We start from the raw sequence: 15,408 nt of genomic DNA, 5'->3' as shown, positions 1-15,408 counted from the left end.
AATAGGCAGACAAAACATTTAATTAAACATAGAAAAATTCAAGGCATTATTGATTATTGGCACCAGTAATACAGGGACAACTGTTACTCAAAGGAAAGGTTACACATTGTTCATACATGAGATTCAGTGTGAACCTTCTCTCATGATATTTGGATTTAGACAGAATTGTTGCTCGCCCAAATCAATAAAACTGCTGTACTTTAAATGCAAGTTTCCGTACAGAAAATATTAGTTACTCACCTGACAGAAGTGACAATTCCAGCTACATGAAGGAGTGCAGTAAAATAGTATAGACAAAAGCCTACAATGCAGTTTCTTTCACCGATAAAAGTTCTTGAAGGGAACACAACTAAAGAACCCATAATCTCATAGTGTATTTCACCAGCCATGTTTTGGGATTTAATTTTTCCTGCCCTTTTTCAACCTTGCTTTACATTTAAAAATGTTGGTTTTAAGAAAGAGAGCACTGAAACTGAAAAACGTTGTCTTCTAACAGCTTTGCTACATGGTGAAGTGGATTGGGAGAGGCGGAGACCAAAAAAAAAAAAAAAAAAAAAAAAAGACTTTCCCTTCTAAATCCACTGTTTGTTTCTGCTGGGCAGGAATGAGACTGCTGTCCTTGTTCTGAAAAGTGCCAAAATGAAAACCTTACATATACTTTCTTGTCCAGGTGCGTTACAATTTGGTTCTGCAAAAAGCAAGTTTAACAGGTCAACAGCAGTGGGGCAGATGCACCAATTTCTTCTCTCAGCTCAGAAGCATCATGAAAGCGTCTATTAACATTTGCAATTGCTCACAAGTTTTAGGCCAGTGTCTAAAATTGTTTCTAAACTGCTTTGGGTACGTTAGCTTTCTGCAGAGGCAGGCAAGTGACTGAGATAGAGAAAAGGACTGGGAAGCCAACTTCCTATCTTTTTGTACTAACTGAACATCCAAACTGAGTGCAAACAGCTAGAAGCTTTCACGGTGCCACACCACAGAGGTTTCTTCTTTGGCTGAACTGCAGCATACAGCTTTCCCAAAAGAACAGGGAAAGGCTCTGGTGGAAAATACTGCCTGTATGCTCTAATATTCAAGACAGGACAAAAACTACTCAAGAATTACAGTGAGGAAAGGGTTGAATGATACTGCAGATAAAAAACGAATCCAGCATCAGCAGATGTTACACTTCCTGGTCTTCACAGAAATAATAATTACTGCAGGCCAGGAAAATGAGAAGCAGTAATGAAAGGCTAGAAGGGTAAAGGGAAAAATAACTCCAAGCAAATAAAAGAACACCACAAGGTATCTGGCTACATTTATTTCTGAAATTATTCTTTAAGGCACAAAATAAATCTAAAAAATAGGGCTGGATGTATGAGGGGAGGGGCAGAGAAATTATCTGAGCTAGAGAGGTGTGAATGCACTCTCTACAATCCAGTTTCAGATCTGACCTGGGAATGCTCCCAGTGTGAATGGGGGAGGATGGTGAAAGTAGAGGAGCATTCTTATTTAGGAGAGGTAGGAGGTAGTGGGGTGATTTATTTTTCTTTTTCCACCACCTCCAAATTTACACACATATTGGTTCCCTGGCCAGACTCAAGTTCCCTTCCCTCCCCTCAGAGAGCTCATTACAGTTTGTAAAATAAGACCAGACCACTCAATCTTCCAGTACAAAAGAGAGACCTTGAATCACCCTTCATATCACAGCCTGCTCACAGAGCGGTGGGGGGCAAGAGGCAAATCTGTTCTTGCCCTCATGTTAGTGCCTTGATAGATATTACAGATGTGTACGTTTTGCTTCAAACAAACTGTAATTTATTATTTTGTTCCCACTCTGAAGCAGAATCCCAGGCATCCAGGGTGCCCTTGGATAAAGGGTAGGTAGGTATCTAGGTGGAACAGCTGTCATGGAAGGGACAATGAAATTTTCAAATGGCCCATGACTTGAGCTATCCAGAAAAAACAGGCTCTCTTGCTGCAGGTGAGACTTTATTTTTCTTTTGGTTCTGAATGCATGTAGTGTATCACACAACTGTCTAAAATAATCCTGCAGAGAGTGGATTTAAAAAGTGAATTTCATGCATGGGATTAACCCCCCAAAACTGGGGTAATTCTTGGTAGTAGGACAGGTTTAAAGGCTCCAAAGATCTCTAGTTTAACTGCTCTGGGAAGAGATCACATCTGTGGACTGGGGGTCACAGAAGGGTCCAAAACGTCCATAGATGTCCTTAGCCCGGACAGCAAAGTAGTATTTGCTGCCAGACACAAACTGCGTAAGAGTGCATGCCATAGGTAGCGGGAGGGCCTTCACTTCCCCGATCTTCTTCCACTGGGAGGGCATAGTGGCACTCGGGTCCTCGTGGTAGGCGTAGAGATGGTAACTGTCCACAGTGGCACAGCTCCGGTCCACCTCCATGACACTCCATGACAGCACAATACCATTCTGGCTCTGTACCCGTGCCAGCTTCAGCTGTGGCTTTTGAGGCAGAGAAGTGTTGGCAGCTTCAGGGGGCAGACGTGGTGGCTGTGGTGCCTCTGGGAGTGGGGCAGGATGTACAGGGCGTGGTGGCTCCTAAGCAACGTAAGAGCAGTAAAGGAAAGGTCAGAGTCTACAGCAGTGGAAGGAGGCTTTAATTCATCACTCCCCAGGCAAATGGGAGCAAATGAGCCTGCAGTCACCCAACCACCACAACCTTAAGTCCTGTCTGCAGAGAGCACACAGGCAAGAGAGCAGCAGCAAAGGTTGAGAAGGGGTGGGACCAAGGATGCCACAATTTCTTATCATTCACATATAAATCCCTAGCTGTACAGATGATCACTGCCACAGTTATTTCCCTATATCCTCTTTGCTTCCCACCCAAGAGGTGATGGACTGAACACTGTGCCCTTTACCAAGACTGGGCAGGCAGGTTCACAATGACTTTGAGCTAATCTACATTTGAGCTGCTGTTCCCACATTACCCAAAACACCCCAGGCAGTGGATTAAGCTGACAACTCATCATCTTTTCAACGGGCAGGTTTTCAGTCACAAAAGGAAGAATGGGTAATGATGCCACATGGATTTTATCACCTTAAATTGATCACAAAAGCTCAGCCTCAGTTTCCAGAACGTTTTGAAATAAGGGCACAACTGTGGCTTTCCATTGCCTTTTTTTAATACCACAGAAACAGTCTCTCATTTATGTTAGTTAAGATTAATTTAGGAATATGATTACAATGAGTACAAAATTTTGTTATTCTTCAAGCCAGGGGCCTTTCAGGTTGGACTCTGGGGTAGGTTTTGTCATCTTAAGTGTTCTGTGTGATATTGGCTTGATTCCTTCTCATTATTTATCACTGGAGGATGCATGAAGTTGAATGGTATCTAGATTGAAAGAACGGTAAGCCACCTTGTTGGCAATGTATTTACCATTTCAGGACATCACAAGTGATGTGACTGCCCAACAGTGAGTATGCAGGTAAGGTATTTGGTTCCGTCTCAACAACAAAACCATATGAAATGAGTCAGAGTAAATTCTCAAATACTTATGAAAAGGGGTTTGAAGTGATGCAGAAGTAATCACCCCCAACAGTGATTAAAAAAACCCTCTGAAATTTGGGAGTTGGCAACCTTGAGGATCTTGTCTGTACCTTGTTCTCCTACCTCAGTTTTGGAAACAGCTGTACTGAGAAACTGGTCATCCAATTTGTAGCCAAACCATGACTAAACTTTTTAGTGGTAGTTCTTCTGTACCCTTGACTCCACAAGTCACCTGCAGACAATTCATGCACCATTTTTCAATATGTGCTACTGGTGATCTGGAGAACTCTGAGGTAAGCTAACAAATTGCATGGCTTTTACCATTCTTGGCAGAAGTTGCGGTAGGTGACAGGGTAGTGCTATGCACGTGAACTGGCTGCGAAGTGTCTACAAGGCATTTCACTATTCTGCAGTTCACACTAAGAAGCAATCTGAAAGACATTAATGCAGAGACAAGCCTGTAAATTGCATTAAGTAATTTCAAAAGGACTACTCACAGCATGCACTTGTGGTGGTCGATGATGCACTGTAAGCTGAGGTGCTCCAGATCCAAGAGTTAGTCCGTTGTTCACAACGTACGCAGTTGTTTGAGGCATTCGTACTGTCATACCTGTAAGAAGCACAGTGAATACTTTGAGTATTCAATACTTAAAACCGGCTAAACAGAACACTGGAAGACCAACTCCTTGGTTCACAGCTAGATGACACCAAATTTCAAACTGACACACTCTCCTCAAACTGCCAGCAGACTGATGAAGTACGGCACAACAACAAAACCACCTCCCATTCCCTGAAGCTGTAAAAGTGAAAGAGAGCAAGTGCTTATGTCTGCAGAGGGGACAGAATGATGTTTCAGTAGTTTGTAGCATGAAAGAAATGGGTGGGGAGGGGAAGTGTGGGAGATACAGGGAGCTTAAGTATGAAAAGAAAAATTACATCACTTTGGGATTCAGAAAGGAAAAGATAAATGCTGCTGCAGCAAAATGATATCCACTCAGTATTCAAATGCCAGAAGGCTGTGCTGTGGATGGTACCGAAAACAAAAAAGGTAAGTCACTGTCCAAGAAGCTTGTCCTCCCTCACAGAACGGACACCACAATGGATGTTACTCACAGGCATTACCTGTTCATTCATTCCCCCAGCAAACTGACCTGACTGGCAGGAATAAACTAGGTAATTTTATAGCCTTGTACGTAATATCCAGAACTCTTGCAAACTACCAAGTTTTCATTCATTTTATATCACATCTCACTCTCTGAAGTAACATGTTGTTCGTTTACTCTTGGAGCACATATGTTCGGTGAGCTCAAAGCTTTTGCTCATTGTTATGGGTTGCCTAGGGTGTTCCTCTATTTCTGTCTAGAAATACAAGATCTGGGGCAATCTCCACCACCCCCTAGTTCCACACTTGTATGAGATCAAAGTGTTCTAATACTCCAGAAGAGAAGCTCACAGAGTGACACATGTCAGGAAACCACTACTACTGTATGGTAATTTCTTCTCTATACAGTCATCAAGCCATGATCACAGGTGATGAGTATCAGCAGTCTATGCAATCTGTGAGTCTGAGGCAGGGAGCTCAGAGTGATAAATCTTAATGCTTTTATTATAAAGTGCTCTAGGTAGCTGCTTCATTATCTTTTTCCTATTGGCACATCTATCTAAGAAGCTAATGAAGCTGTGCAAACTCCTGTAGGATAAACCTGAACTGGCTATTTCTCATCTATGAGAATCCAATCAGAAACGCTGTTTTAGCATGACTGTGATTCTATCTCAGGAAATTACAATAATCTGAAGATAGACAGACAGAAATGCCTTAATAAGATATAAGGTACAAATTTAGCATTATTTCTAGGTAGGCATACTACTTAGTTCAGGTAGAAGTACAAAAGTACAATTTGGAAAACACTTCGGTTGAGTTCTCACAGTTAATCTTTCAAAGACAACGTGCAGAGATCTTACTCCTGAAGCATCTGCTACTGACAGTAAAGATCGTTTCAATGATAATATAAACCACTACATATCAGTAGCAGCATTTCTGAAAGCTGTATAACAAAGATGGTGAAAAATGTAGAATGGACTAAAAGACGAAAACTCATGACAGCTAAAAGGGATGAAGAAACACGACTGCTTTTTTGTTAACAATACATGAAAACTCTCTACCCGGTGTGCAAATATGAAGCCTTGAAATAATCTGTATTCTAACTAAACTGGTCTTTTTTCTACTCAGGCTAACCATCTGGCTTCCTTGTCCTGAGGTACAGGGAATGCACAATGCTATGGATGAACTGTCATTTTCTTATGTCTTATGTGGCTTGTCAGACAATAGCCTGTGCATAATACGCAGACACACTTTTCAAGCCAGAGTAACAGAACTGCCTCTAACAGAATCACAGAAAAGTCCAGGTTTGAAGGAACCTCTGGAGGTGATCTGGCCCAAACTTCTGTTGAAAGAATGCTCTCAGATTAGGTTATTCAGAGTCTGGTCAAGCTGAATCTTAATTATTTTGGTGGAAACCTGCCTTGATTTCCAAGAATTTGTAAGCAGACAGCTGAAGGATAAGCATTCATTGTATCACTGGACCATCAGGTCAGAAGCACATTACACAGAGATCTGTTGTTGGATGACCTTGCCTGAAAAACATATGAATTCCCTAGCTCATCGAGTTCTCCGAGAAAAGGCCTTAAAATAGCATATTAGCTATTATATGTTCTTCAACAACACACTAATTATCTTGCATGTCTAACACTAAAAGGTATTCTCTAGATATTAATACTACTGATGTGTATTTAGTCATAATAGCTGCTCTAAGAAGTGGTAGATTCTGACAAAACCATGTATTTTATATTTTGGTACAGAAGAAGAAAATACTATTTAAAATAATTAACATAAGTGAATGCATGGTTAAGTACTCAAAATTCCTTCCAAAATAACAGGTAGATCACGCACGTCTAACTTGTAGCTAAGGGTAACGATGAAGAAAACTAAGTGTGGGCTGAGGTTACCTTGCCTTTTATGGCCTTTTGCCAACAGGAATGCAAGATGCAGACATGCCCCTCAAAAAGATACTGCTGGTCAGAAGAACCTGAACTCAAATGCACGTGGCACAAGAGTGTAAGAAGTTTAAGAAATATGAACAAGTACTCTGAAAAGAACAGCAATTTCCTCACACCCTGACATTTCACAGACATAGCTCAAGAACTGTCTGATCAACTTCTGTTTAGCTAGCACAGCTGATTTTTCACAGCCTATGGCAATGCAGCTGAATCCAGTCATAAGAGATACTAAGAATTAAATTGCTACAGACATACATGGATATTCTCCTTTCCAAAAACTATCATTTCAGAACAATGAATCAATTATTTCTGCACAAACCTACATAGGTACAGTCTTACATGGCTTAAGTACACAGTATTAGACAGATGGTGTCTAAAAAAATCACTACCTGAACGTCACAAAAGTAGGCTCATACTCAGTGCACTAGAACAGGGAAATTTGTGTTTAGCGTAACAGTGTTAAAATAACCATAGCGTAGAACTTGTGGGGAGCTAAAAAAAAGACAGTTAAGATCCACCACTTCGTAACAAAATATAAACTATCTTTTAACTTTAAGGTCTTTATTTTTGACATCTACTACTCATTTCGGAAAATGAGTTTACTGCTATGGGAAGACACCAATTACATGTTTGCAAAGTCAAGATGAACTTGCTGACATCTCTAGTCAACGAAAATCAAGCATGCATCAATTTCTGATACAGTTGGTAAGATATTTCATCTGTCCAGGCCTAGAGAAAATAAGAAAATTTGCTGTGCACAGGACATCAGAGATTGTTAAGGAATTACATTAGGATGCCCGATATAAATGTAACTTTTAGACAGGAAATCGAACACCATTTACTATGTACTTACATGTTTTAATCTTACTCTGTAGTAACAAAATGCTCTCTATCTGTCTTTCTACAAAACAGTGGTGCTCATCACATTACCTTCTGCTACCTTGTGAAGTATTGGGCATGTCATCCAGAGATGCTTAATTGGCAGAGCTAGTGCCTGAGATGACTTAAATCCAGTTTTTCCTCATTCATATAGCTGCAGGGGGAATGATTTCTTAATAGCCTGAGATTTTCTCAAGTCTGTAAGCTGGAAAAAGCCCCTAACCTCTATAATTTGGACTAGTAGTGTAAAAAAACCAAACAAACCCAAAACAAAAAAAACAAACCCCACATCCATCAGGTAGAACATATCAAGCTGTGTCGTGCTAAAATGCGCATGGAGGAAACCACCCCCTACCTCCAGTCTGCGGGTTGACTGGCCTTAAACCTGGGTTTGGCATGACAGCTCCTCTTACAGGATTCTGAGCTGGTGGTGCAGGAAGAGTGGTATAGACCACCTGATGGTTAGCAGGGGCTCTTGGTATAGGAATTTTTGCAGCAGTTTGAGTCACTGGCCGATGAGTTACATTCACTGTTGTCGGAGCTGGAAAAAGACAGACAGACCACAATCTAGAATGGAATTCCACAACATTAAGCTGATATGCCTATTCCAGAGTACACACCTCCTTTGGAAAACTGACTCATCTGAGCCATGGAAAATAAAAACCTGTCTCTGTGAAATTCTATCTGCTTTTGATAATGCAAGAAAAAACAGCCTAAACAAACAGTAATTTTCACCTGAAATAATAATGCCAATATATATACAAATTCCAAACAGAAAAGACAAACGTAGAACCCCCCCCAACCCCAAAAAAAGAAAAAGGTCCTGAATGTAAGCACAGCTGTGGAGAATATAAAACCCACCACTGAAGAGTCTGTAAAACAGATCAGTCAAGACAATTCCAATGCTAACTAATCTTCAACAATCATCTACAGAAGAAGAGATAAAATAAAGAAAAAGAGGATCTATGTTTCTTTATGTTAGAAAGAAAGAAAGAAAGAAAAAAACCAAAAATACCACACTGCAGACAAAATAACATTTAACTAGGGATGGAACTTCAGTGTCAGCCTTGCCATCCACTCTACCAAAAGGATTAATTGCCAAGTGCAGGTGGACAGAGCTAGGAGTGATGCTACTAATGTTTTTTCCCCATTACTTAAATAATGCAACTGCTACAGGTTTCTTCTCCTTCACTTTTACGAACAACAGTATATTTAATAATTTCCATGACCATCCTTAGGAGGATTTCTTTCTCTCCATGAATTAATTTGATCCTGATTTCTTTCCAAACCAACAGGACTATCTTTCCCTTTCACTTCATCAGTTTTTTAAAAAAAGTTATGTGAAACTGACTAGAATGGAAGATTAAAAAGTGACTTAAACATTCTGAATAGTCACCTGAAAAGATGAGCACAATGTAGAACACACAAGAGTCTAGTTTAAGAAAAAAAGCAGCCACTGCATTCACATAATGATGTAAAATGAAGTTACCTGTAGGTAATACATGTATGGTGGTCTGGGAAGGTCCACTTGTTGGCACACCTGTCTGCTGCACAGGGTTTGGCTGCAAAGGCTGCAAAGGCTGCAAGGGTCGAGCCAAAGGCTGGGTGGATATGCTCAATCCTGTAACAGGTGTTTGGTTCTGCTTCTTGCCATCTGCTTTAAAACAAAATAAAGTTATAGACAACAGCAAACAGAAATTAGAACATCAGAGTTTTAAAATCTTTTTTTCCTCATCATTCACAGATTAGCAAAGAATATTGAGCATGAAATTTCTTTCATCTTTTCATTCTGCAAACAAAACTGTAGAAAAGTCATTTAATTCCCCTCACTTTCATCATCTCAATCTTCCCCCCATAACGTTTCACTCTGTCATCATGAAGTCTGCATATTTCAGCATAATTTGGAAACCTGAATTTAATGGAACACTATGCCAAAGTCCTTAAAAGTTTCTATTAAAAAAAGAATAGCCTAAAACCTTAAAAAGGCCTAAACACTGTTGTACTCAATTTGTTTCAAAAAACTGATAGAGCTCCCTAAATAAATCTTGTCTACCTTTGATGCTTACATCCTTTTGTTATTTGCTCTTTCCTTTGTTCAATCTGTCAGCCCTGTTTGTTGCCGTTTTGAATTTTGATGCTCTTTTCTTAAAAAGGGGAATCGTTTCATTTATAGAAGACTTTAAAAAGAGACTTTGTTTTCTCACATTGACACCCTCTTACTGACTTGTGAGAAGTGACAAATAGTGTCTGTATCTGTAGTTTACTACAGCAGTATTTTTTCCCATTTTAGTTTATTTGTGTAATGTAAAATGCGTGTAATGTAAAATATTCATTTGAGTGCAAGTCTGTGTGTAATCAAGCCTGTGCACAAGTTAAATACATAAGAATTGAGAAGCTTTTGGCTGGATATTTCAGCTAGATTAGAGTAGTAGTGGGCAGAGAAAGCACCACCAAAAACTAAAAACCAAGATAAACCAGTAGGTTTTAAGGGCACTCATTCAAAAAAGATTTGCCCTAATAAAATTGTACAGGCAGCAGCCACTAATTTAGTAAAAGAGCACACAATATAAAAATTAAAAAATACGATAATATGTATCTTCAATATATCAACAATATATTGAAGAACACATTTAGAAACTATCAATTAAGTATACTAACTAGATTTCAAAGCATTAAGAACAGGGTTAATGGCAGTGTAGCTCAAAACGTTGGGGTTTTTAGCAGTTGGAGACTATTTTGATGGTCTCACCAAGATGTCTTTAACAGCAGCTACTAATAGCTTGAAGTAGCAGTACCCTTCACAAACTGCTATAGGATAAATTAAATACAATTCAAGACCTCAAAAATAAAATACAATATAAATTGCAGACCATATTGTCTTTCTGCAAACTGAATAGCTGAGCTACTTCACTGAAGCCATTTGATGAAAATATAATTTTCTTCTTTTTTCGAAATCTATAAAAGGAGCAGTAAAGGGATGCTCATTCTGAAAACGAAAGGTGAGATGTTTCCTGCTCTTTCATCAACTAACAGGTCTTGTGATTAGTTCAAGTTTCTTTTATTTTCTATGAGTATGAGAGGTTTCCCAGTGTTCAACAAATTATTTGACTCTTAAGAGATTCCTACAGAGATGCATACACCTGTTTACTTTGAATATTTACAGACTGATGCACATTTCAACTGCCATTGGATAATTTAAGTGATGCGAGTGCATTCTTAGTCATGACCTAGAGAAGATGTACTCATGATCCAACTAATAAAAACCCAGACACACTACTGCTGTAAAAATGTAGTTCAGGTAAAAATGACAGTCTGGACAAATGTGAGGGCTTTTTTGGTTTTGCGTTTGTTTTTGATCTCACACAAAAACACAAATGGTTTCTCAAATGTCATGCAACATTTTCATTAATAATTTTTGCACACATCAGAAGGTGTGCACTAAATTTAGTTGCCAGTGTACTGGCAGATGCTACCAGTATGGAGGTGGACCAAAATATCACACAGGAACAAAGCTAAGACTTGAGAACTAGAAAAAAGATGATAGTAGAGAGTGCAACATTAGCCATTTAGGAATTTATAAGAACTTCTACTATCCATGTGGGAAATCACGTGTGGGGCAGTGAAGATGATCAGGAAAACTTGCATATGTTGTTGATTACGGAATGTCTGTGCATTGCTTGTCTGATAAAGAAGAGAAGAAATGCAAACCTAGGCTGTATCGGGTGAGTGTTTCCACAGTGTGATGGCAATACTTTTTTTTCCCCCTACATGAAGCACTATTTGAATGCAAACTGCTGTATATAAAAAAGGGGTTGGAAGTTAGAGACACGCATTTCTGTGTTAATAGAGTGCGGTTTCAAAATGCCAAACCAACAGCTGTTGAAGGACAGCTACTCTGTTTTGTAGTAGTGTCCAAACCCAGTGGCTCAAGCACATGATTAGAGGCCCTAGTTGCTATTAAAAAAAAAAAAAAAACCAACCAAAAAAAACCCCAAAAAACCAAAACCTCACCCCAAAACCCAATGAAACAAAAATCCCCCACCCTCAAAACCATGATTAGCCCTTAAAAATAATGCCCAGGGTTTTGTCTATCTACCATGACTGAAGACTGGGCTCAATGACAGTCTGCACTTGGAAGGTCTGCTCTTCCATGACCCAATACAGAAACTCTGATTTTGGTTTTATAACCTCACAAAACAAAACACCTAAAAATTCCATAGCTCTTAACCTAAAGTTTAAGTCTAATTTACCCTATATGCATACTTTGGTATACAGTATTACAGATATTAATTTTAATTATTGATCTAAATGGAAACATCATTGGAAAAAGGAAGGGATGGAGAGTAGATTACACAAACAAGTTTAAAAATCTACCACTATGTTAAAATTTACTCTCAACCTGAATCTTTAGTAATTTCAACCAACAAGGACACACATTGTAGGTGTATACTACCAAAATAGCATAACTTTGTTTCCTAGTTGTACCAGGAGAGATTTAAAGGGAAGCACATAATAGACACCTCTCTCCAGACATTACATCTACTTAAATACCCTTTTGTAAGTAACAGAATTAGGTCTACTTCGTATGTGGGTGACAGTGCTTTAAAAAAAATAATCGGGATCTGAGTGTTCTTGGGAACACTATATAGGTGTTGCTCTTCTATTTGAATTAGTACTGATCTGATATTCTAGCATACTGCAGTAAACACCATAATGCTGGAGGTACTTTCTATCCTGCGGTTGTGTACCAGTAAATCTAGAACAAAATAAAACTTGCTCCACATTTGCTGTAAACAAAGTTCAGTGAAAAAAATATTTGGCCAAAGGTATACACATGCTTATAATTATGCAAAAGCTGTCAGAAGTGTACTTTTCCTCTGTTTAACATGAATGTTATTATCAGAACACGTGAATTATTTCGCAAGAAACTTGCTCAAAATCCTAGAGATGTGTTTTCACCGCATGGTGAAACTCAAGCTTTTACGAGGGTTTTAGTCCATAGATTTCTACAGCTTATATGAAAAATACTGACTCCTCACACAAACTCTAAACATAAACTGATCTGCAGGGCTGCAGACTATCAGTGAGAGTCTGGCTTCTGCTTTGCAGTGAAGAGACACACAAGAGCTAACCCAGCCCAAAAGTATATAGAGAAGCATTCTTATAGTTGCACATGCAACCATGGTGTTGATCTTTTATGGTAATTGTAAGACATACCTTATGCAATCAGGGAGGAAAAAACTCTCTGAAAAATGTTACTTTTGATAGAAAAAGTTTAGCTGAAATACATTACAATACTGTGACATGCTGCTTTAAAACATATCATAAATCCATCTAGATCTGTTGGTGTCTTTTACAGAATATTAAATAGGACTGGGTAGCTTAACCTTACCTGACAGAGTTCCACAGTCCAAGTGCAACCATCTTGTTTATCTTTTTGAGAACTAACCCTCAGAAGAGATGAGGGTGGTAAAAACTTGACTGCCTATGCTATTCTGACACTCACCTAAGCAATTCCCAGAATCATCAAAATCCTGGCTGGAAAGGACCTCTGGTGGCTGTGTAGTCCAGTCTCTTGTTGAAGCTGGACTGTCACCAACACTAAATCAAATGAGTTGCAGTTTGCCCAGCTGAATCTTGAGAACATTCAAGAGCAGAGTTTCTACCATCCCTCTGTGCTGCACTACCTTCCTACTGTGATTTCTTTTCCCCTTAAGCTCAACCTGAACCTCCTGAACTTGTAGTTTATGGCCACTGCCCCTTGATATATCATGTGGCACTGCTGAGAAGAGTTGCACTCCATCACCTTTGTACCTATCCTCTAAGTAGTTGTAGGCTGCTATTACACTGTCCCTCAGTTTGCTCTTTGCCAAACATGCCATGGTCTGTCGATCTCTTCTCACAGGTCACGTACTCCAGGCCCCCACTATCCTGACACCACCTACTGGGCCCTCTCCAGTGCTACCACAACTCTTCTGAACTCAAGGAAGGGGGAGCCAAAACCGGACACTGTATTTCAGGTGTGGTCACACTAGCATCAATGTGGGGGGAATACTAACTTAAATTTAAATGAGAACACGCTGTTGGCTCATACTCAATTCAGTGTCCACCATATATCCTCTGCTGATAAAAGAACCAGACTGTCAGCTATCTGAATTGCATAATGCTTCTCTAATACTTGTGTACCACATGAACTCCTTTCGGTGGCAACATTACACTTCTCCCTCACAGAAAGAAATGCTACCACATCCCAGTATGATTTTCTACATTTGTGTAATAAAAATACAGAGCAAGTCAAAATATTACGAATGTATATGTAGAACTCGAACGTGCTAGCTAGACAGATAGCTACTGAGGTGGTCTAGAGGAATCAAACTTCTTGGTGGCTAGACTTAAGAATGCAGCACAGGCGCATGCATTTAGAGACCACGCAGAATTAAAGTTTTATCTCCAATAGTAGAAATATCAATTTTTCAGTTAAGATGACAGCGCAATACATAGTCTTAAGTACTTATTACTCTTATTACTTCTCTGAAATACTGGAATTCTTCACTAATCCAATGCTAATTATAATTAGACCTGCCTACAGTTACGCAAGACTTATAAAAATGTATTCTTTTAAAAGATAAAGTGCATCCACACTGCCAAATGATATAAGAGCACAACTATATTTACTCTAATTTTGGCATACAGCCCCAAAGCAAAGAACAGATCTGCATTTGGTATCTAAACTCTTGCTCACTGTTTTTTAGCTAAACAAAAGATTAGAAGCTTTAATAATCTAATGCCTGAATGCCAACTTCAGAATTAAAAGGTCTTTAATTAATCAGTAAACAAAAAATTAAATGCATCTAGAAGACCTTTCCAAAATATAATAAAGAATTCAAACATCTCAAATTATTCCACAAGCCTAAAAGATTTAAGCACAGACAGCAACAATGCTTAAATTAAGGGAAAGGTAAAAATCTTAAAGACTGTTTTACAGTCAGTAGAATTCCTTTTATTTAATGCCAGTCTTCAATAACAGTCCTGTTTAAGTGAAACACCAAGGAATAAAATACACTAAGTAGAAACAGAAGTTTATTCCTTTCTATCATTCAAGGGATGAAATAATACTTGTAGCTCAATTACCCCTGTAGCGAGCAAAATCTTTTTCACCTACCTTGAGAAGAGCCATCATCCTCTTCATCCAGTGTAAGATCAATGACACCTCCCGAATCGCTTCCTGTGACCTTCCCGCTCTGAAAGACAAAACTCCTTCATTGTGCAAAAGCAAATCCAGGAACACAGGCGGAAAAGGGATATGAATTGAACATTGAGAAGGAGAGGTCTCAGAATTGATGCACTTATTAGAAAGGAACTGATGAAATGAGCAAGAGGAGGAACTTTCAGACAAATTTACCAGACTTGAAAATAACCAAATGACTGTATTGCAGTATCAAATATTAAAGTATTTTTAGCTTTGTAAAGAGTACAAAAACCTGATGACCAATAGCATATTGTTATTCTACAGGTAAATAAATAACAACTTGGTGTTACAGACTATCTTTCAATTATTACTCTTAATATTTTAATCCGGTTGTAATCTGTGCTTTCCTCTATAGTAGAGTAACCTTTTGACAGAACAGTCACCAGGACAATATATTACTTATCTCAAGACACCTCGGCCTATGTGCCTATAAAGAAATTGACTTCACAATAAGAAAAAGAGAGAGTTACACTGGAACCTGTATGTTTATAAAACATGTCATCAAAAGCCACCAGAAAACTCCAATTGTATCCAGCTTTTAAAAGTAATTTTATTACTGTATTTTTATCCATTATCCCCAAATTTAGCATTCTATTATTCTACATATAAAGCTGTTTGTAACCATCTCTTTAGAGACGATAAAGGGATCTTTTAAGCTATTGTGAAGGCTAAATGTTATAAAAAACCCCTAGAGGACTATCAAACAAAATTTGTCTTCTG

General features: G+C 38.8%; 1 protein-coding gene across 2 annotated transcripts in view; it reads right to left on the bottom strand.

Annotated features, from left to right (window-relative positions):
* The window catches only part of ATF7IP (activating transcription factor 7 interacting protein), a 112,391-nt gene continuing 96,983 nt past the window's right edge, over positions 1-15,408 (bottom strand). The window contains exons 10-14 of one of the 2 annotated variants that reach the window (XM_075499129.1): positions 14,602-14,680; positions 8,929-9,093; positions 7,795-7,980; positions 4,001-4,113; positions 1-2,554 (exon numbers count right to left, since the gene is read on the bottom strand). In XM_075499129.1, coding sequence (XP_075355244.1) covers positions 2,138-2,554; positions 4,001-4,113; positions 7,795-7,980; positions 8,929-9,093; positions 14,602-14,680 — 960 coding nt within the window. In that variant the 3' untranslated portion in view covers positions 1-2,137. The remainder of the gene's footprint in view (positions 2,555-4,000; positions 4,114-7,794; positions 7,981-8,928; positions 9,094-14,601; positions 14,681-15,408) is intronic. The other variant, XM_075499130.1, reaches the window with a different exon arrangement.

The sequence above is a fragment of the Mycteria americana genome, chromosome 1, assembly GCF_035582795.1.
Source record: "Mycteria americana isolate JAX WOST 10 ecotype Jacksonville Zoo and Gardens chromosome 1, USCA_MyAme_1.0, whole genome shotgun sequence".
NCBI lineage: Eukaryota > Metazoa > Chordata > Aves > Ciconiiformes > Ciconiidae > Mycteria > Mycteria americana.
The sequence above is the reverse complement of the archived record's forward strand: the minus strand, read 5'-3'. Positions and strand labels throughout refer to the sequence as shown.